The sequence below is a fragment of the Perca flavescens genome, chromosome 9, assembly GCF_004354835.1.
Source record: "Perca flavescens isolate YP-PL-M2 chromosome 9, PFLA_1.0, whole genome shotgun sequence".
Lineage (NCBI taxonomy): Eukaryota > Metazoa > Chordata > Actinopteri > Perciformes > Percidae > Perca > Perca flavescens.
Genome location: NC_041339.1, coordinates 32329502 through 32350736, shown reverse-complemented (window position 1 = coordinate 32350736; position 21235 = coordinate 32329502). Strand labels below are relative to the sequence as shown.

Below are 21235 nucleotides of genomic sequence, written 5' to 3'. Positions count from 1 at the left end.
TTTTTATTTTCATGACTATTTACATTGTAGATTCTCATTGAAGGCATCAAAACTATGAAAGAACACATATGGAATTATGTACTTAAAGTAAAGTGTGAAATAACTGAAAACATGTCTTATATTTTAGATTCCTCAAAGTAGCCACCCTTTGCTTTTTTTATTAATAAGGGAAAACTAATTCACTAATTAACCCTGACAAGGCACACCTGTGAAGTGAAAACCATTTCAGGTGACTACCTCATGAAGCTCATTGAGAGAACACCAAGGGTTTGCAGAGTTATCAAAAAAAGCAAAGGGTGGCTACTTTGAAGAATCTAAAATATAAGACATGTTTTCAGTTATTTCACACTTTTTTGTTAAGTAAATCATTCCATATTTGTTCATTCATAGTTTTTATGCCTTCAGTGAGAATCTACGATGTAAATAGTCATAAAAATAAAGAAACACATTGAATGAGAAGGTGTGTCCAAACTTTTGGCCTGTACTGTACATGTACTAAACACTTGCACATACATTATATACTTCACCTGCACATATATACTGGTACTATACACTTGCACATACTGTAAATAAACACTTCATTTGCACATACATTTATACTTCACTTGCACATACATATAAAGGCTACTTCACTTGTGCATATATATATATATATATATATATATATATACACACACATACACAGTATGTTTTGAGCCAGGCCAGTGGTACACACTCAAGAAGTCAAAATTTTCTGTTATCCAGTGAAATATATCGTAGGCTACATTATCAATTGTCACAAAATTCAGTACAGACATTTATTGTTCTCAGATGGTGAATCCTTCTGATTTTGGTGATCCCGTGACTTTTCCTTCAGCTGTTTTTTAGGTTTCCTTATTATACGTTGAGATAATTGAATTGGAGACCTGTTGTACCAAAGAGGTATAAGAATTCCTTTCTAAATATATCAAGGACATAATACTAAAAAAGAATACCCCCAAAAAAGGAAAATATACCATAGCTATGAGTAAAATAAGCTGTTAAACTTGCTGTCTCCTTTCAATTTGCATCTTGATTTTCTACGAGTTTCATTTTTGATCTTTCATCTCTCTAATTTAGACTAGAGTCTTGGCTCCTTCCAGTTTGTGCATTCGTCGCTGTCCATCAACAGGTCTTATCGAACGCCTGCATATCTATGTGTAGCAGCTGATGAGTTGCTTTTTGGCCTATTGAAAGATGGAGCTGGCTTCTCATGTGCAATGTGAGTGTACCAGGAACACACAAAGCCATCATCACCTTGCTGCTGTGTAATCCTGTAATCACATCCTGCTGTCTGCAACAGGAGATTGCGAGGCAAAATTCATAATCAACCCCTCGTTGACAGGAACCAAATACACCTATCACACTGTCAAATTCCAACTAAAATGAAATTGCATTTTATTTTTGTCTGCTACACCATACACACTGCTCAGTGAATCGCTTGCCCTGTGTCTGGCAAAAAAGAAATGCTTTCAGAAGATAATAGGGAGCAAGCACATTTATGATTCAGAAGACCAATTGCCAAACAACCATTATTACCTCCTCTCTGATTGTAGTCATTTCTTCTCCATTATTTCTTTTTTTTTTTTTTTTTTTAATTGGCCATGCTGTTAGAATTCATTCTCCCTTAAAAGGGGTCCTTTGGCAGCAATCCATACTTTAAAAGTCTGTGCTACAAATCATGAAAGGTACACTTCTCTGCTTCAGATGCTCAAATCACTCAGAGAAAAGACTCCAAGCCGCTTTTGGGCATCAGATTAAAGGAAAAAGTGTTCAGGGTTGCAGATTTAGACATGATGTCATGTGTAAAAGAGGCACCGGGAGACAGAGAGAAAGAAAGAGGGAGGTAATGCTTATTTTTAAGCATGCATTTATGAGAAGGGTTTTCCACCAGACTTTGAATCTACATCTGCTTGCCTGTAGCTTAATCTCATTTATTTATTACCTGGGAGTAAGGCTGCAGATGTTGAATCAGTTTGTCTTCTCATGTCAAGATGAATGAGCAGATTAAATATGAAGCATCGCGTTAGTTGCATGAGGGACACGGAAGTCATACGCCCCATGCTGTATTCAGCTGACAGCCCGCTGATTGGGCCACTGTTTCTAATCAGTCACACACCAATCACAGCTTATTACACCAAAGCTTTGCCTCAACCACGCAAGCCTCCACATGGTTCAAAAGTTAAAATGGTATTGTCTTGTATACCCCTTTGGGGGGTTTCTGCATTGCGCTCCCTATTTTGGATGGCATGCTGCTTAGTTAATGCAGGGAGCTTCTGAACGAGAGTGGAGCCATCAGCACCGAAGCATAACTGAGTTTCTATTTTTAGCAACAAATTGTTAAATTGATGACGAGAGTGTTCCTGACTAAACGATCAATTACCATTTAGGCGTCCTCAAAAACCTCTTTGACAACCCCCCCCTCCCGAACAGGCCTTTCTGTGTTGTCGAGCTGCTGTCTGGATTCACAGATGGACGCCAATCTAGTTTCAAGCTGTCGCGGTCAGAAAAGGCCTTCATCACATTGTGATATTTAGATAGAGGAGGAGGAGAGTCTGCCAGCAGACGGTTCAGACATTCAGACGGCTGCACTTTAAAGTCATCTGTGGTGCTAGACATTTTGATTGCCTCTAACTGTTGTCTTGGCAGCAGACCAAAACAGGTCTTCTTTTTAAGCTGCTGTGCCAAATCCTATTCCTTTTATTGCTGTAGTCATGCTTGTTGCCTTCTTCAGCACTCTTTGATGAAGTTAATTATTGTTGTTAGACCTGGTTGTAAATGGCAAGATCATTTTAATCGTATATATTATTTCAGTCCCTGAAGGTTTAACAGAGAGGCTGTATAGTATTATCCACTATAGAAAATGCAGAAATAGCAAACACTCCACCATCAGCTTCGACACATTCCAACGCACTGCTGCCACAACATATGAGCTGTGTCCCATGTTTACACTACAATCTGTTTCTATTCAGGTTTGAACTATGTTGACACTGTAAGTTACAACTTTAGGTACTTAAGAAACTCTTCTTGATGTTTGTGCTGTAGATGGACACCATTGTAATACAATGCCATGCAAACATGGAGGAGTTACTCACAGCTGCAACTGTCTTTATATGAACTCCAGATGGTAGTGAGACAGCCCAAGGAGAAGAAAACAACTGCTTTGTCCCTAATCACATTTTGCGTTGTTTCCAGCTCAGTGTAAAAGTTTACAGTAATATAGTGGCAGTGGCTTCGCCAGTAAACTGTTTATTTACACTACGCACACTGTTTTGAAATTTTTAAGGTATTTTACTATAAATAGACAGTTTCTTACCATATTATTTGGATTTACAGTAATATTCTGGCCACAGTGTACTTCCCGCCTTATCCTTTATTTTCCCAAGATGTATTGGTATTAACAGTAAATACTGGTAATACTTTACTTGAAGGTCTCTGCATAAGAGTGACATGACACTGTCATGAACACATGAACCCTAACTTGTCAGGACAAAAACCGAATGACACTCAATGACAGAAGCGTTATGTCATAAACATTTATGACTTGTTTATAATGTTTATGACACGTTCATGACAGTGTCATGTCACTCTTATGTAAATACCTTCAAGTAAAGTGTTACCTAAATATCTGTAATTTGTAACATTCGCAGATAGTACTGTAATAGTATTATTTTCTCCCAGAATGCATTGCCACTTACAGTATGATCCTGTATAACATTAAAACAGTAAGATACTGTGAGATTTTAGCTGTAAATTTACATCAAAAGTTTAATTCAATTCAATTTTAGTTATAGTATCAAATCATAACAGAGTGTCAAAAGAGTAAAGTATAGAGTATAGAGTACATGCCTGGGGACAGTAAAGGTTGGCGGTGAGACAGGTCCAAGAGGATGTCAAGAAACAAGAAAGTATTACACCTTTGGAAAAATAGTTTGCTTTTTAGTTTAATAGGCAGTGACAATCCAAACAACTTCACCCTTGACCCTGCGCTGCCTTGGGTCCTGAGCAACACGCCTGCCATGACATAGTTGCGTCCTCGAGCATTGCTAAGAGTATACTGCGCCATTTCCTAACAGCATTTTGCAAACATTTCAACACGTATCCTGTCCTGTCAACATGTCCTGTTACTACAAAGCAGAAACGTCAATCCTTTTTTTTTTTTTTTTTTGTAAACTGCAAAAAACAAATGAATACAAATGAAAGTTGGTTATATATTGGACGTTGGATATTTGACACATCTATTATGCAGCTTGCCCTTTCAACCTATTCATGTCAAACCACTTTTGATGAACTCCGCTAACCCCCCTACACATTGCACAAAGCTTCTTTTTTCAAAAAACCCATCCTTTAATTTTTTAATATTTTTTAATGTAAAAGAATGCCATAAATTTATTATGCGGCCTGACCTTTTGACCTATTCATTTCAAACCACTTTTGATGAACTCAACTAAGCCCCTTACACATTGCACAAAGCGTTTTTTTCAAAAAACCCATCCTTTATTTTTTCTAAATATTTTGTAATATTAAAAATATAGATTTAAAGCATTTTTTTACATTAAAAAATATTTAACAAATTAAAGGATGGGTTTTTTGAAAAAAGAAGCTTTGTGCAATGTGTAGGGGGGTTAGCTGAGTTCATCGCAAGTGGTTTGAAATGAATAGGTCAAAAGGTCAGGCCGCATAATAGATTGAAAGCATTTTTTTATATTAAAAAATATTAAAAAAATTAAAGGATGTTTTTTTTGAAAAAAGAAGCTTTGTGCAATGTGTAGGGGGGTTAGCTGAGTTCAACAAAAGTGGTTTGAAATGAATAGGTCAAAAGGTCAGGCCGCATAATAGATTTAAAGCATTTTTTTACGTTAAAGAATATTAAAAAAATTAAAGGATGTTTTTTTTTTTTTAAAAAGAAGCTTTGTGCAATGTGTCGGGGGGTTAGCTGAGTTCACCAAAAGTGGTTTGAAATGAATAGGTCAAAAGGTCAGGCCACATAATAGATTTATGGCATTTTTTTATATTAAAAAATATTTTAAAAATTAAAGGATGTTTCTTTTAAAAAAAAAGCTTTGTGCAATGTGTAGGGGGGTTAGCTGAGTTCACCAAAAGTGGTTTGATCTGAATAGGTCAAAAGGTCAGGCCACATAATAGATTTATGGCATTTTTCTATATTAAAAAATATTTTAAAAATTAAAGGATGTTTCTTTTAAAAAAAAAAAGCTTTGTGCAATGTGTAGGGGGGTTAGCTGAGTTCATCAAAAGTGGTTTGACCTGAATAGGTCAAAAGGACAGGCCGCATAATAAATTTAAAGAATTTATTTACATAAAATAATATTTAAAAAATTAAAGGATGGGTTTTTTGAAAAAAGAAGCTTTGTGCAATATGTAGGGGGGTTAGCTGAGTTCATCACAAGTGGTTTGACATGAATAGGTTGAAAGGGCAAGCTGCATAATAGATTTTTCGAATGTGTCGAATATCCAACGTCCAATATAAAACCAACTTTACCACGGTGTATACAGATTAGTATGACACTGGGACAAAGAGGGTGTTATTCAGGGGTACAACTTTTATGTGCTGGACTGTAAACTCTCACTGCTGGATGTTGAGGAAAAGTGGGTCCACCAATAAAATTCCAAGACTTTCCCACAAATACCTCCTGGAATGCATTGGCAGTCACAGACTAGAACTCTCTGTGAGGGATGACTTCAGTAAACCTCAGTGGAAAACACCTTTTGTGTTGGTTACTTATGATCCCATCTGCTGTAAACTTCCCACAAATACTCTCCCCCTCTCCCTGTTCTCTCTCTCTCTCTCTCTCTCTCTCTGATGTGATTGGTCAGTTCTGTGTCAGTGTGCACTATGTGGAGGTATAAAACCACTGCTGGGGGTGGAGACGCGCGTATCACTGAAAGCTCTGCACCCAATCACACTGTTGCCTCCCTGGCGGCGCCGTTATCATTTTACAACAACATCTCTGACTTTGGATCCGTGACATTCCACCATGTGTAAAGGACTTGCAACTCTTCCTGCGACATGCTTGAAAAGGTAAGACAAATTTAGTTATAGGTGAAAAGAAGTGTTTATTATGTTCCTGCTAAAATAAAATGTAGCTCTTTTTTTTATATCTGAAACTGTGTAGATGCTGACTTTTAGGGGCTTTATGGTTTTGAAGTTTTGAAGTGAAACCAGTAAATGCTGTAAAAACAACAGTTCAATGTAGAAGAAGAGGAACCAGTTGCTTACCACTTGTTTACATGATGCAGAACGTCATGCAAGCAGGATCTTTGTGCAGCTGTTATTAATGAAAACATAAGGGACATCTTCTGAAATGCATTTCACTCACTATCTCTCCATAGTGCCAAAGTCATCAAGCATAAAATAAGCTTCTTACTCCAGAAGCCTGAACCCCAAGCAGCTGATCAGAAGCCAAAAAATGAGGAGAATGCTGCTGCTGAGAGGTCAGTGTAACTTATCTTTTGGTTCAATTGGTGGATGTTTTAAAGTGTGTGTATTTGTATTCTTCAGATGTCACATCAAGCTGCTCCTCCGGGGGCTCGAAGGGAGATTTTAACCACAGTCACAAGGACTGAATGATTAAAGCAGCAAATCCTCCATTCATGTATACTCAAAGAAGTATTCTACATGTTCCAGGAATCCGCAAATTGCATTACCACCTGGAAGCACTGCACAGGGGAAAAATGATTTGTTTGCAACCACTAGGAAGATACATTCCAGCCCTGCCAGTTATTAAAATGATCAAAACTGCTTTACGATGAATGTGTTTCATTCATTAAATAGCTATCTTAAATCACTGTGGGAGGGGACTTTAATATTTTGAGTTTGAGGAGCAATTATCAACCACTTAACTGCTTGTCTTTTCACCTTGTTTGGCAAATTCATAAATATATGAATGGGTTTTGTACTTGGAGGTTTGGACACGTACACTTTATCACTAATCACTAATTCAATGGCTTAACAAAAAATTCAAAAACGACTTGCAACAGGGCTTAGACTTTAACCCTGGTGGCTTTAATCTTAAGACCCTTCATAGTGCCAAAAAGCTGTAGACCTTCAATATTGATTTGTTGTTGTTGCGTAAGGTTTGTGTGGAGAGAGACGGAGGGGTGAGGAGAAAAGAGATGAATGGGTTGTTGTGCAAAGAGAACTTGCAATGACGCACTCAGTTGAAAAGGGAAATGGATAATTTCTTGCTTGATTTTGGAATTTCTTGGTTCACTGGCACTTGTTTTGTTTTGAACCCCCGCCTTTTCTCCTCTCATGTGTGTAATTGTATTGCAGCAAGGTGCCATGGAGAATATTTATAAAGCCTTCACCATTGACATACCTTTGACATGTTGACTTTTCTGTTGCATTTTGAAATTGAACTACATTTGCTTAAGAATACTTAATGTCTTTTTTCGGGCTCATTCTACCCTCAGCCTGTTCTTTATGAGCATGGCATTAACACTGATCTTTCCTTTTCAGTAACTCGTAACCCATTAAAGTCCCTCCAGAAAAATGCGATTATGTGATCGCATAATTCAATGCATAATACGCCTCACTTTCACCGCATAAATTGCTGATTTCCGCGCAAAATATGCGGTGCTTGCATGATTTCATAATCCCCGCATTTTCATTGCAAAAAAAGTCACATATCTTAGCAGAAAATTGAAAAACATCGTCGAAAAGCAGATTGTTGGGGGAAATCACTTTTTTTTTTCTCTTTTTCATCAAACCACAGTTTTTGCAAGTTCCCGCAATTTCAGCGCATAAAATTGCATAAATATCCCGCATATTCCATCGCATTTTTTAAGAAAACGTGCCGCATAATCAAGGTTTTTTGCCCGCAACAATCAAAAAAACTCTTTCTGGAAGGACTGCCATTTAGAGACACTGATAGATAATCAATATTCAGTTTAATTGTTCAGCAACAGACAAGTAATTTGCATTCCATTCACAACACAAATACATGCTGCGACATGCATTTTGTAAGTGATATAGGCTATAGGACTATAGATAACTCGTTCCTAATCGGGTTTAGCTGTTAATAATTTACACTATTGTTTGAGGGGGTGGAATCTTTAAGAGGGTATTATTGTGTGCTGTGTAAATGTCAGATGACGCATGCCGGTGTGATTAAATTTGCTCCTGTTATTGATCAGTTAATTGATGCAGTGGTAATAGAATTGGATGAGGAAAAGGAAAAACCTCCCTACAAAGCTGTCTTAGTACAAAGCATTACAGATGCAGTTTATTTTTTATTTATTTGTTTGGGTGGAGTGACAGGAAGCCAGCATGGTGGTAGGGAGGAAGTAATGCTACAACAATAACCTTTGTAACCCTATTTATATAAACAATATACAATAAATGCTTTCTCAGAAGATTCCCTATGGGAACACATGGTGCTCGTGATAATATTATACAAAACCCTGACTGAAACCAGATCAGACACATCTTGAACACTAATGTATCTGTAAAGTGTAAATTACTGTATAGTTTCCAATTGAAATAGTTTCTTTAAAACTCCCCACTCAGAAGGTCCGTGCAACCTTTATTAAAATCCTCTCTTATCGGTGTTTTAGCACGCCTACTACGTCTGAGGTGAAGAAATGGGAGGAGTCTTTCAGCCACTTGATGAACAGTCAAAGTGAGTATTACATTATTGTTTTCACACATTTTCAACCTGTATACGGAAACAATCACTACTGAGGTTCTGTTTAAATCCAAAGCGTCTGATACCAATTACACTGACCGCTAACAGCTGTCGGGCGGATGCTTGACTCATTAGCTTTCCAGCAGAATCTCTCTCAGGGTTGCCTAAAAAAAAAAAAAAAAAAAAACTCAAATATAAACATGATAATTCTCCTGTGACATGATTGTGCTGCAATCATGGGAATTTAATCAGACAAGGCCCTGACCCTCACATTCCTCGCCAATGGTTGCCTGTATGGTTTTGGCAATCTCAAAAGTGATGCTAAATCTCTTTGTATGGCCCAAAATATTAAGTAAATTCACTGTAGTAAAGACGATGTGTTGTGTGTGTGTGTTTTTATATATTTATATATATATATATATATATATATATATATATATATATATATATATATATACTGAGTTATTACATTTATTTATAAATAATAAAACATCTTTGCAGCAATATTTGCATACTGTCTATTTAGGTACCCAATACAAGTGCTTTTCAACCATCAAACCAGTTAATGGAAAAGCACAGTAGTCTTAGAAGTCATATTGATTAACTTCTGGGTGTGTATATACATTTGGCTGTCTTTAGTCTTTATCTATATACAAACACACACACACACACACACACACACACACACACACACACACACACACACACACACACACACAAAAAAGACACTCTCAGACACATTCTCATGCTCTAGATTTCTGCTACGTGTCTCAAGGCACTACTCAACGGCCCCTCAGGGCGTGCAGACCAGCGCAGAGTGTATATTTGTGTGTGTGTGTGCGTGTGTGTGCATAAGCCCACTGAGAATTACACTCTGTGTGTATGGACACAAAAGGGGAGCAATGGCCTTTCGGAGAACCAGCCGAGTTCGGACCTGCTCTGTTCCATGATCTCATCCCCTGACCTCCAACAACGTCACATCCTCCTTCTGCCGTCCCGGCGTCGTCTGTCAGCTCTCATTGGACCCGCAAGGGGCCTCCTCTGTCTGATCTGCCCACTTAGCCATGTAGGATATTTGAAGCAGTAGTGCTGCAGAAGTTAATTAATACAACTTCTTCTGTACAGAGGCTTGAATCGGTTTTCTATTCTACTGTGCTTTTCCATTAACTGATTAGATGGTTGGAAATCACTAGTCTTGTGTATCTGTAATAGACAGTGTGCAATTATTGCTGCGAGGATTTATCTATATATTTTCTTGGTAAAATGTAATAACTCAGTATAATTACAGCGCTTTCATGCTTCCTGGCTTTGCTTGCTGAGCACTTATTTTCTCTTAGGATGATAAGCAAAATCGAAGTGACTTTTTCTTATTGCTCACTCCATTAGGACAGTATATGGTTTTCAGATTGGGCCAGTGTAGATAGCAGCATTTTGGTTAGCTTTTGGCAAATTGGACTGGTGCAACTGATTTTGATTGCCTGGTACATAAAAGGATATATTTTCTTATTATAATAGTATATTACAACATTTGTCACCCTTGGTTAATAATACTTTGTTACAGCATGAATAAGCCTTTTCTAGTCTCGCATTACCAGACCTTCCTCCACAGCGCTGCGGAAGAAGGTCTGGCTAGACCACACAGCATTCCAGGATGCTCTGGTTTATTGGCATTTCTTTGAACCAATCAAAATTGTCTTTGGTGGCGCTAAGCGCTGTACGGAGCAACGGTGCCACTGCAAAGTAGCCTCGGGAGGCAACTTGTTTTGGTGGAACATGTGTACGTTCAAAGGTTGTTTTAGTCGTGCAAGAGAAAACTCAGATTCAACAGTCTAGCTAGCTGTCTTGATTTACCCTGCAGACATCTGAGGAGCAGTTAGCCATAGTCCTCATAAAATCAACCAGACTTTAAAATGCCAACACAAAGAAAGCTGAACACCCAGCTGAAATGAGTGACATCCGATGTAATTTCCTGTGGCACCTGAACAATCCCGGAAATGAAACGTCGTCAATATGGACTAGCCTTTGCCCAACGTGTGCACATATGGTTCTTGTAAGGTGCATTAGATATTAAAAAAACATCTCTTTTTCTGTCTGTGTTAGAGGGTCGTACGGTCTTCGGCAACTTCCTGAGGTCAGAGTTCAGTGAGGAGAACATGGACTTCTGGGTGGCCTGCGAAGACTACAAGAAGTGTTCACCTTCCGAGCTGGCAACCAGAGCCAAGCAGCTCTACCAGCAACATGTTGAGGCAGATGCTCCTAATGAGGTAAGGACTTTTATCTGAAACATATGGTAACAATGACACAACACGTCAATCAGTGAGCCTGGTCACCAATGTATGAGGAACATATAGCCATAAAAGTGTAACAGTAAGCGTATTGAGCCAGAAAGAATTCTAGATAGAAAGGCTAAAGCAAAAGAAAATGAAAAAAAGTGAAGAAAATTGAGAAAATGTTGACATATATACACTTTGAAGGCATTACTCTAAATCGTATTAATGCAACTGCATAATCTCCTTTAATGAAATGAATACTTGAAGCAGATTATGCCTGCAAATTTATAATATGCTCACTCACGACACTGCTATGCTAATAACCACTCAGGCTATTGGCATGGATGAATTAGATTTGGCACACTCAGTTCAGTCCTTTGGGTTTACTCTTAATAAAAATAGAAAAAAAACAGATTTAAAAAAGGTATTTAGATCCAATCTTTCACCCAACCTTGTCCTTGCAATATAACAATGACTTTTCATATTTTTACTCTTTGTTTAGTTTTATTATCTTTTCTATCAAATCCGTATTACTTTTTTAGTACATAAATTTGATGTTTTCTGTGAACTCCTCAAGCTCCAAAAATGTACTGTAGTTTTTTTAGATCTTGGAGGAGCAATACAAGTTAATACTCTGCTTTCCGGAGTGTCAACCCAATCCTTTTTTCATATATGTCAAATTACAAGTACCTGCTCTTAAAATGCAAATAGATTATGATCCGTCTCTTTCCTCTCATTCATTGAAGGTAAACCTAGACGCAGCGACCAGAGAAGAAACGAGACAGAATGTGGAGAATGCCTGCCTGTCTTCTTTCAACAAGGCTCAGCAGATGATCTACAACTTGATGGAGAGAGACTCCTACAGGCGCTTCATCAACTCCCAACTGATCCAGGATCTGGGTCAGACACAGACCACCGGTGCTCAGGAGAAGAACAAGAAAAACTGGGACTGTGCCAAGAACAGGCAGGTGTTAGCTGGTGGCGCCTAAACAGCAAGCACACATGGAAGACTTGAAGAAGGTGCCAAAAAAAAAAAAAAAAAAATGAATGCCGAGGTAAACATTGGTAGATATTGGTTTGTTTTTGTGTTTATAGAATAGAAAAACCAGTGTGATCTAAAAGGTTAATGTGACTTATTTTTAAACTTGCCATTAATTCCTGGACATCTTTTGTTGATCTGTTTGAAGTTGCTGCTGTATGTCCACTTGTGCCTGATTTGAATATTTTGTCATTTTTCATGTAGTTTTCCAAATCACAAAGCTTGATAGTGATTCAATATTTTACATTTTCAACGAACAATATATACCAACGAGAATGTTTAAATGTTTGCTGCCAGTTTCACTACACAATACAACCTGCTCTTCAAGTCATGGCCAGGTTTTTATTGATAGTCACAACAGAAAACAATCAAAAGCTACCTCCATCCAACAGACACACCTTCAAACAACCCTACTGCCAGTGGAGCTAGTTGTCACTGATACAGTGTGATTCATTTCATTTGAGTAGTAGTCTCACTTTACCAAACCATCAACACGCTGCGGAGCGGAGGAGGGTCTGGCTAGTCCACATAGCATTCCGGGATGGTAGAAAAACGTACTCTGGTTTGGGGCGGTGCTAAGCTGTGCATGGAGCCGCTGTAAAATAGTTGTGCATAAAAAAACTCAGATTGGACAAATAGTCTAGCTAGCTGCAGAGATCTGAGGAGCAGTCAACCATAGTCCACATAAATCCACCGGAGTTTAGAATTCCAACACAAAAAGCGGAAGGAAACGGACATCGGCGAAAAATACATGCATCCAGCGGAATTTCCTGTGGGACTGGAGCAATTCCGGAAGTGGAATGTCAAGGATATAGATTATTTGAGTAGTAACAATTTAAACTCTTTATGTTTGAAGTAGGGCTGTGCAATTAGTCAAAATGTAATTGTGATTAGGATTTTGGCTCCCAATGATCACAAAAACAGAATAATCGAGAAAAACAATTATTAGTTATAAGTAAACTCATATTTTCTCTTGTGTTCTGAATGAAAAAAATAAAGTTTAAATAGGAAAAGTATCAAGGAAAATTTCACAGTTGTGTTTTTTTTACTGTTGATTTATGTAACTTTTTTCCACTGTTTAAGTTCAATAACTGTCATCTTGTAACATCTTTCTAGAAGTCAACAAGTAATCGTGTTAAATTATCGTGATTTTACTATTGACCAAAATAGGCGTGATTATATTGTTTTCCATAATCAAGCAGCCCTAGTTTGAATCAACAACAACTTGAACAAGACTGGTAAGCTTTATAAAAGTAAAGATGACACTAGGGTTTAATCATGATGGTGATCGGGCCTGTTAATGTTCTGTAACTACATTAAATGAACCATGCTGTGAGGTTTGGCTGTCTTAAAGCTTTAGTGCGTAACTTTTTGAAATTAATGAATGTCTGTTACGTTCAAGTCATTGTCAAATGAGTTGCTATAAAGCTGATTAAGACTATCAGCTCCACACAACTCTCTCTGTATTTCTCAGCATGGCTACGTTCAGAAGATTTTGTTGTCCGGCGACTTTCACGTGCAGAAATTTGAGTGAAGCTTATTACCTCTTCTGAAGAGTTGTGTTTTTTTAATCCTCTGTGTCCTCCTTGGCTATTAGCAACTGCGTGGAGGAGGGTTGGGGACGCGTGTGCAATCACGGAAGGCTTTATCATGTGAATGCGCCGAAGGTGTTATTGTAATTACTAATAATTCCTCATGGGGGAGACAAACTAAGCACTAAAGCTTTAAGGTCATTATGTTGACTTACACACACAATTCAATGTTACCCATTAGCTTTACATTTGCAACAAGTTCTTATTAATTTCCCACTTATTACTTATCACATGTTTATACAACAGCAGATGGATATTCAAGTGTATGTTCTTATCACCTTAAGTAAGTAAGTTATGATCTAAAACCTGCTGTATATCTCAAAGCACAAACATAGTAACAACTGACAAAACGTTGGCTTTGTCTACTGCTAGTGGGAATTTTAAGCATGCTTTTATATCTGTATTTTTCTGTGGCATGTCATAAATGATTTGTAAGTATGTATTTTTCCGCTGCAAGTCAACTGTTCAAATGTGTATTACTGTAATTTTTGTGCAGGGTACTTAATGGAGTGTTAACTTTAATTGAATACTGTATATTTTGGTGGCTTTAAGATGGTGGTACTAAGATGTTTTATCAAAATGTATACAGTAATGTAATGATGTGGAAACTACATACGGCATGTAGATATTTATTAAATGATGTCGCCCTATTTATATAATTTCTGTGACTGTATATGTAAAATGAAATGTTGGAAAAACAGAACTTGTGTTAGGTAAGTCTTGTTTTTTAGTTTGATTCAAGTGTCAAGTCCTTTAATGTCATGTGCAGACAAGCAGCCATTGGCAAAGAAAATCTAGTCCCTTTAACAATGCTTATCAAATATGTATCAAAGAAAATCATGCAAGAAAAGAAAAAAGACAATCTAAGAGATAACATAGTGCAGAAGTTAAATATATGACATATATACAATATAACAATATCAAATGTGTACAACTGTGTGAATGATTGTAAATGAATAAACTGAACAGGAATGTAGTAATGCATATGTGCAATGAGAAGTAATACATAAATACATATACAGTATATATTTATATATAAGGGGACAGGTGATATAACCCAAACCACAAACTTGTTTTCTAATCTTAACTAGTTATTTTGGTGCCTATAAACTTAACTTTATATGTACTGTATATCGTAAGATATCATACAGATTGTTGTGCGTAGGTTTTCGTACAATACCATACAAACCCTATCATGAGAATGCTTTGACCTTTTTTAGCCATGTCCCCAGCATGATTAGTTTTCACACCTATAGTTCAGTGGACGGGGGTGAAGTTGCAACATTGTTGCATTTTTCATTTGGTTTGGTTTGCTTTCACATTGCCCTTTGTCAAGTGCACCAAACACTGTAAACACACATCACACGATCCAAATGGTTTATCGGTGTTTTAACCCTTGTGTTGACTTTGGGTCAAATTGACCCATTTCCAATTTTTGTTTTATATCACAAAATATGGGACGTAGAAATAAGCACTGAAAATGTGTGGACAAAAATGTAACAATTTAAGACGTTGGAAAAAGAAAAAAAAAACAGAAAAAAAGGCGTCAGAAATGTCGAAAAAAAGGTTGATGGGAAGACAACACAAGGGTTAAGCCACCAACGTCTCCTTCCAGGCAGCGCTGCTTGGAAGGCACTAGGATTAGGCAATGGTTATGGTTAGGGTTAGGGTTAGGGTTAGGGTTAGATGCCTTGAAGTCAACGGTCGCAGCGCTGCCTGGAAGGAGACGTTGGCGGCTGAAAACACCATCGAGCATCAAAGTGGTCGCTTGTTTATTGGACAAAATAGCCGAAACTGGTCGACACTTGTCTTATTTTTTACTAACAGCTAATGGATCTGAAATGTATCATCCCTTAAATCGTATATATGTGTAAATTGTGTGCAACATTGAAATTGCAAACTAGTAAACACGTTTTTGGTCCACTTCCTGTATTTGGGTCAGATCGCATTCTCACCTAAAGTGGACCGAACTCTAGTTCACTTGCAAGCGAACAGAGACCCTCGTTTTCAAGAGGACCAGAATTTGTTTGTTTGACCCACGCCGGAGATCTGATGAGCTTTCACACCAGCCCCAAACAAAGCAACCAAACGCTCCAGGGTTCGTTTTAAACTGACCAAACGAGGTAGGTGTGAAAGCAACCTCAATTAAATAAATCCATCAGCAGGTTCGTATGAATCATCATGGAAAGTCATTGTTCACTGTGAGGTGTTCCAAGTGAAGTAGCAGTATATGTTGATCCAAAGTAATTTCAGGCTTGTAGACATTTTATGTGACTTCTGATTGTTCTGATTTGTGAGCTGGAAGGTCAAACTCTTGAACAGATAAGATGTTGTCTTCATTCGCCACCATTCTATTTTAAAAATAAATCTTTAACTTTAAGCTCTCGTGATTACGAGATGAGTTTGTTTTCTTTCAGAGATGAGTAACATTCATCTCTTCATAGTCAAACAGTAATCATCTACAATCAGCAGACATGAGGCGGCCTCTGCAATCTCCGGCAGTGATGCAGTGTGTAATTTCTGCAGATTATAAATGATTACCACATTCAGATTCGGATTCAATAAACACCAGAAGACATTTGGGCACAAGCGAGAAAGCTTTTCACATCAAGACACAATTCAAATCCAAAACTTTCTATGGTACCTATTTTTTTGTCAGCGGGTTAGTTCCAGTTGTGGAATGTAACTACAAGTACATTTACTCATGTTTTGTACTTAAAGCTTTAGTGCATAACTTTCTGATATTAATAAACGTCCGTGACATTCAAGCCATTGCCAAATGAGTTGTTACAAAACTAATTAAGACTATCAGCTCCACACAACTCTCTCTGGATTTCTCAGTATGACTATGTTCAGAAGATTGTGAAGTCCGGTCCCGCGCAGAAACTCTAGTGAAGATAATAACTTCTTCTGAAGAGTCCATCATTTTTTTAATCCTCCATGTCCTCCTTGGCTACTACCAACTGCGTGGAGGAAGGGGTGGAGGCGCGTGCACAATTGTTTGTGTCACGTATCAACAGTTTTTTTGTCATTACTTAGAATCAACTGTTTTGTTGTCATTACTTAGAATTCCTCATGGGGGAGACAGAAACTACACACTATATTTTTAAGTATAAATTTGAGGTACTTGTACTTTACTTGAGTCTTTTCTTTTCATGTCACTTTCTAGTTCTACTTGACTACATTTCAGAGAGAAATATTGTACTTTTTACTCCACTACATTAATCTGACAGCTTTAGTTACCAGTTACTTTACAAATTAAGATTTGTGCACACAAACCACACATGTAGTTTATAAAATACGATGTTTTATTATAAATTAAACAACCCAACAATATACAGGCCTACATACAGCTGAAATGATTCTCCGATAAAACATTAAGTTGATTGACAGAACTGTTTTGACAGTTTCCAATTTTTAAAACGTGAGGAGCATTGAGTACTTTTACGTTTAAAACCTTAAGTACATTTTCTTGATGATACTTTTATATATTTACCTAAGTAACATTTTCAATGCAGGACTTTTACTTGTAACAGAGTTTTTTTACAGTGTGATATTAGTACTTCTACTTAGGTAAAGGATCTGAATAATTCTTCCAGCACTGGTTAGTTCCCACTCAGAGTGGTTTGCAGTGTTTTTAGTACTTTTCATTACTGTTCACTTTCAGGACTTAACCTCCAATCTCATTTAAAGCCTAATTGAATTTCTTTGTATCAATATTTATTATGATTTGTCCTCATAGTTTGGGGTTTCCTGTTTTTCTAAGACTGGTTCACTCTGAGAGCATATTTGTTTCGATTTACCGCCACTGTTTACTGCAACTGTATTCACACTCACAGCCTAACTCAATGCCTATTTAAGGGCAACATATTTGGGACCCTGACGCACTATACAGTAAATAAAATTGCTTATATCTAATCTTCTGCAAATCTAACTTTAAAGAGACGGGGAGAGGGCAAACGTGTAAATATTTACAGTCGATTAATCACGTCTGCCTGCTTTGCTGCTTAGTAAAAAGGCACACAAATAGAATAAAAAATGACTTGATGCTTATTTAGTGGGGAAGTTTGTAAAAGTGCTTGGGTTAATAATTCACCAACTCTCTTATACAAGCACTTCAAGTGGATTAGTACACTAGCAGTTTTTCCATGCAGGCCTGAAAATGGGTTACATCCTGAGTTTACTGATGAATTTATCTCCTGTGAAGAAGATTGCAGTGACAGTATTTGACATTTTTTGCAAAACTCTGATGAAGAGTCACACACACACACACACACACACACACACACACACACACACACACACACACACACACACACACACACTTCTGTCTGGAATACAGCTGTATATCAGCCTCAGTGTCCTTGGACAGGAGTATATAAGAAAGTGATGAATTCACTGGGGCCGGGGGTGGTTGTGTGAATTCTTATCGGTCATCTAAAATGAATTACCAGTGTAGGAGTAGTAAGGAAGATGGTGTGAGGGGGCCAGCAGCTATAATTTGTACAAAAACATTCACATTTTGGACTGAAGCTACAAATGGAGCAACCTTTAAGTCCAATATTCACTCCCTTTTAGCTATGTTTTGCTCTCCCAGCAACTCAATAGGGGAAATAGCTGTCTCTTTAACAGCAAAATAAAATGCTCCACTTTCAACTATTTCCTAACTTGCCAGCTGTAGGCAAGGTAGCATACGGTTGGGTTTTTTTTCTGAAAACAGCAGCCTGCTGGTTGATAAGGTGACTGAACTGTGACTGAACCAAACAGCAATGATGCAATCTGTAAAACCAAAACAATGAGCTTAAAGATGCTAAAATGAGGGGAACTCCAGAATTGGGTAATCATTCCTGTGGCTACGAATTACACGCATTACGTGTAGTCATTTGATCAATTGTTGACATAAAAAAAATAAATAAACACATAGACTTCACCATACATAGAGATTGGCATGGGGTACTTTCCATAAGATCATCTCTCAAGGCTAACTGAAATAAAACCATGCCAATCTCTAGGTATGGTGAAGGGTATGTGATGATGTGGGGCTATTTTAATTCCAAAGGCCAAGGGAACTTTATCAGGATGCATAGTATCCTGTATCCATGAAATAACTGGCCTTTATATAAAAATCTGCCTGCCTCAATGGAAATTTAACATAAGGGTGTACTCACTTTTGTTGCCAGCGGTTTAGACATTAATGGCTGTGTGTTGAGTTATTTTGAGGGGACAGCACATTCACACTGTTATACAAGCTGTAAACTTAACACATTGTAGCAAAGTGTTATTTCTTCAATGTTGTCCCATTAAAAGATAATGAAATATTTACTAAAATGTGAGGGGTGTACTCACTTTTGTGATATATAGTATGTTGATTAGAGCCAGGACAACTAGTCTTCACTGTTGAAATCAGATGCTCCCTGCACCCAACCAGGTTGAAACATGTTACAGTACTTCCTGTTTTGAACTGAATGTATAATGCCATCGTATTTCTGGAGAGGACCAACACATTCTCACTCCCAGCATGTCAAAAAGCAACACTTGGTCAGGTGCCTTTGGCGTTGGTTACTGATGCTAAATATCTCCTTTAGTGTCTAGCCCTATGGCGTCATTAAGACACGCTAGGTCAGGACTCTTGGCGGCACTTTTTGACGCTCTGGGTCGGGACATACATTTAACTGACATGTGGCACAAGAACAGGACAGCTAGTAAAGATCGTGGGTGGGGTTACAAAATGTATGTTTAAGTGACAAGAACGGGACACGAACCCCGGTCTCCTGGGTGAAAGTCCTGTGTTGTTTGACCCATCCACCACCCCAACCAACCTCTTAATGCTGATTTTCGATCTTTCATACTACTCTCTACCGTTGTTGCTCTTAATACTACGTCATCTTACAGCGCCGCTGTCGAGCTGCTGCTATGCCCGGCGCGTCCCATACCAACCCGGTCTCACACCAGGTCGTGAAATAATCATGTTATTTTTATTTTAAAAATACATACTTACAAATCATTTATGACATGCCACAGAAAAATACAGATATAAAAGCGTGCTTAGATTTTGATGTTTATTTCGTGTATACATCACAAATTTTGAACGTGTACAGATCACAATTTTCCAACCTGCTCTGGGGGACGCAACAACGGGGAAATGAGGCACCACACGCCGGCCACAACAACAGGACGGACCGGCCACCTGTGGGACGTGACCCCTGGGCGCATCCCCAGGCGCAGTGGCACACAACAACGGGCAAACGAAACGCCACACGCCAGCCACAACAGGACAGGCCGCCACTCCCCGGGCGCAGGGGCACACAACTTGTGTTAGGAAAAGAAGAACAGGGAAAGGAACCGTCACACGCGGGACACGCCGACAACAGCGGGACGGTTGTGGTTAGGAAGAGAATAAAGAGGAAAAGAACTGCAACACGTGGGACGCGATTCCCGGTCTCCTGGGTGAAAGTCCTGTGTTGTGGGTGAAAGTCCTGTGTTGTTTGACCCTTCCACCACCCCGACCAACCTCCCTGCCCGGACTTTCGCCTTATCAATACTACTGGCTACCGTCATCGTTCTGTGATCCCGAAATATGCTTCCCATTGAAATACACTGCTTTAAAATTAGTAATCACCACACAAAAAAAAAACTACATTGTCGTGTCCTGTCCACGACTCAATAGATTCAATAACGTGACTATATCACGCACTGCCATGAGACCGGGCTGCCCATACAGACGCTAAAGGCCGATTTTTGCATCAGTATCCAACGATGAGAGCCACTGACCAAGCGTCAGTATTTTACCAGTTGGGAGTGAGAACAGGTTGAGAGGACATGCCATCATTGGCAAGAGGCTGTTTGTTTGGGTATGTAAACATAAGGTGTTTTCCATGTAAGTATTTCAAACAAAAGACTGTTAGGGCCCTTTCCTGGTGAGGACAGACTTGCACTATAAGGACACACTAATGTAACTTTGTATGGAATTTGCACCTCTAAAGTGGAAATATAGCTGATGCATAGTTCTAACTTTGAGTTACTAAAGAATGTTGCAGTCAGTGCAGCAACGGACAACTTTTCAGAGGAAAGTTGTGAATCTCAGTGACACAACAGAGAATGTTTTGTTCTTTCTGTATAACTGCCCTCCTTTTCTTGAGTTAAATAACTTCTGTGCGCAGTGAAGCTCATCTGCTTCTCATGCATTCAGACAGCACACACAGTTTGCAGCCTGTCATTTCCCTGCGCATAAACAGAATGATTATCAAACCTATTGTTTCTGCCAGGAGGGTGCCAAAACTGTGCTTCAGGGGTGGAGTCAACTTGTTTTGAAACTAAACTCAACTGTTGTTGAATGACAAAGAAAATTAAGTGATCACATTTTTAGCCAATGTGCGATCAGACACAGATTGTGGAAAAGGGCTCACAGGCTCTTTATTTAGAATTAAATTGCTTGGTGAGTCATTCAATTATTTATATTTTTGGCTTCACTGTTATTGACAACATAACTTGTACATCATATACCCTGACTACAACTTTATATTGAGAGTCTAGGCCCCATGCTCATAATTATTTTTTTCCAAAAGCTTTTATTGCAGATAAAAAAGGGGCTTGGGAGCCCACAAAGGCCCATTCCATCTGTGTTTGAATTAACCCTTGTGTTGACTTTGGGTCACATTGACCCGTTTT

The 21235-nt window shown here is 38.3% G+C and overlaps 1 protein-coding gene across 1 annotated transcript; it reads left to right on the top strand.

The window, feature by feature from the left end:
• Positions 1–5920: 5920 nt before the first annotated feature.
• On the top strand, positions 5921–12638 carry rgs4 (regulator of G protein signaling 4). The gene is made up of 5 exons (XM_028587923.1): positions 5921–6058; positions 6370–6471; positions 8596–8660; positions 10767–10930; positions 11683–12638. The coding sequence occupies exons 1-5, from the start codon at positions 6015–6017 to the stop codon at positions 11923–11925; spliced, it is 618 nt and encodes a 205-aa protein (XP_028443724.1). The 5' UTR covers positions 5921–6014; the 3' UTR covers positions 11926–12638.
• Positions 12639–21235: the final 8597 nt, after the last annotated feature.

Excerpts from the sequence above, each read along its gene's own strand:
- rgs4 (XM_028587923.1), top strand. The coding sequence starts at position 6,015 with ATGTGTAAAGGACTTGCAACTCTTCCTGCGACATGCTTGAAAAG. Across the intron at positions 6,472-8,595 it reads GAGAATGCTGCTGCTGAGAG|CACGCCTACTACGTCTGAGG; the intron begins GTCAGTGTAACT and ends TCGGTGTTTTAG. Across the intron at positions 10,931-11,682 it reads AGGCAGATGCTCCTAATGAG|GTAAACCTAGACGCAGCGAC; the intron begins GTAAGGACTTTT and ends CATTCATTGAAG.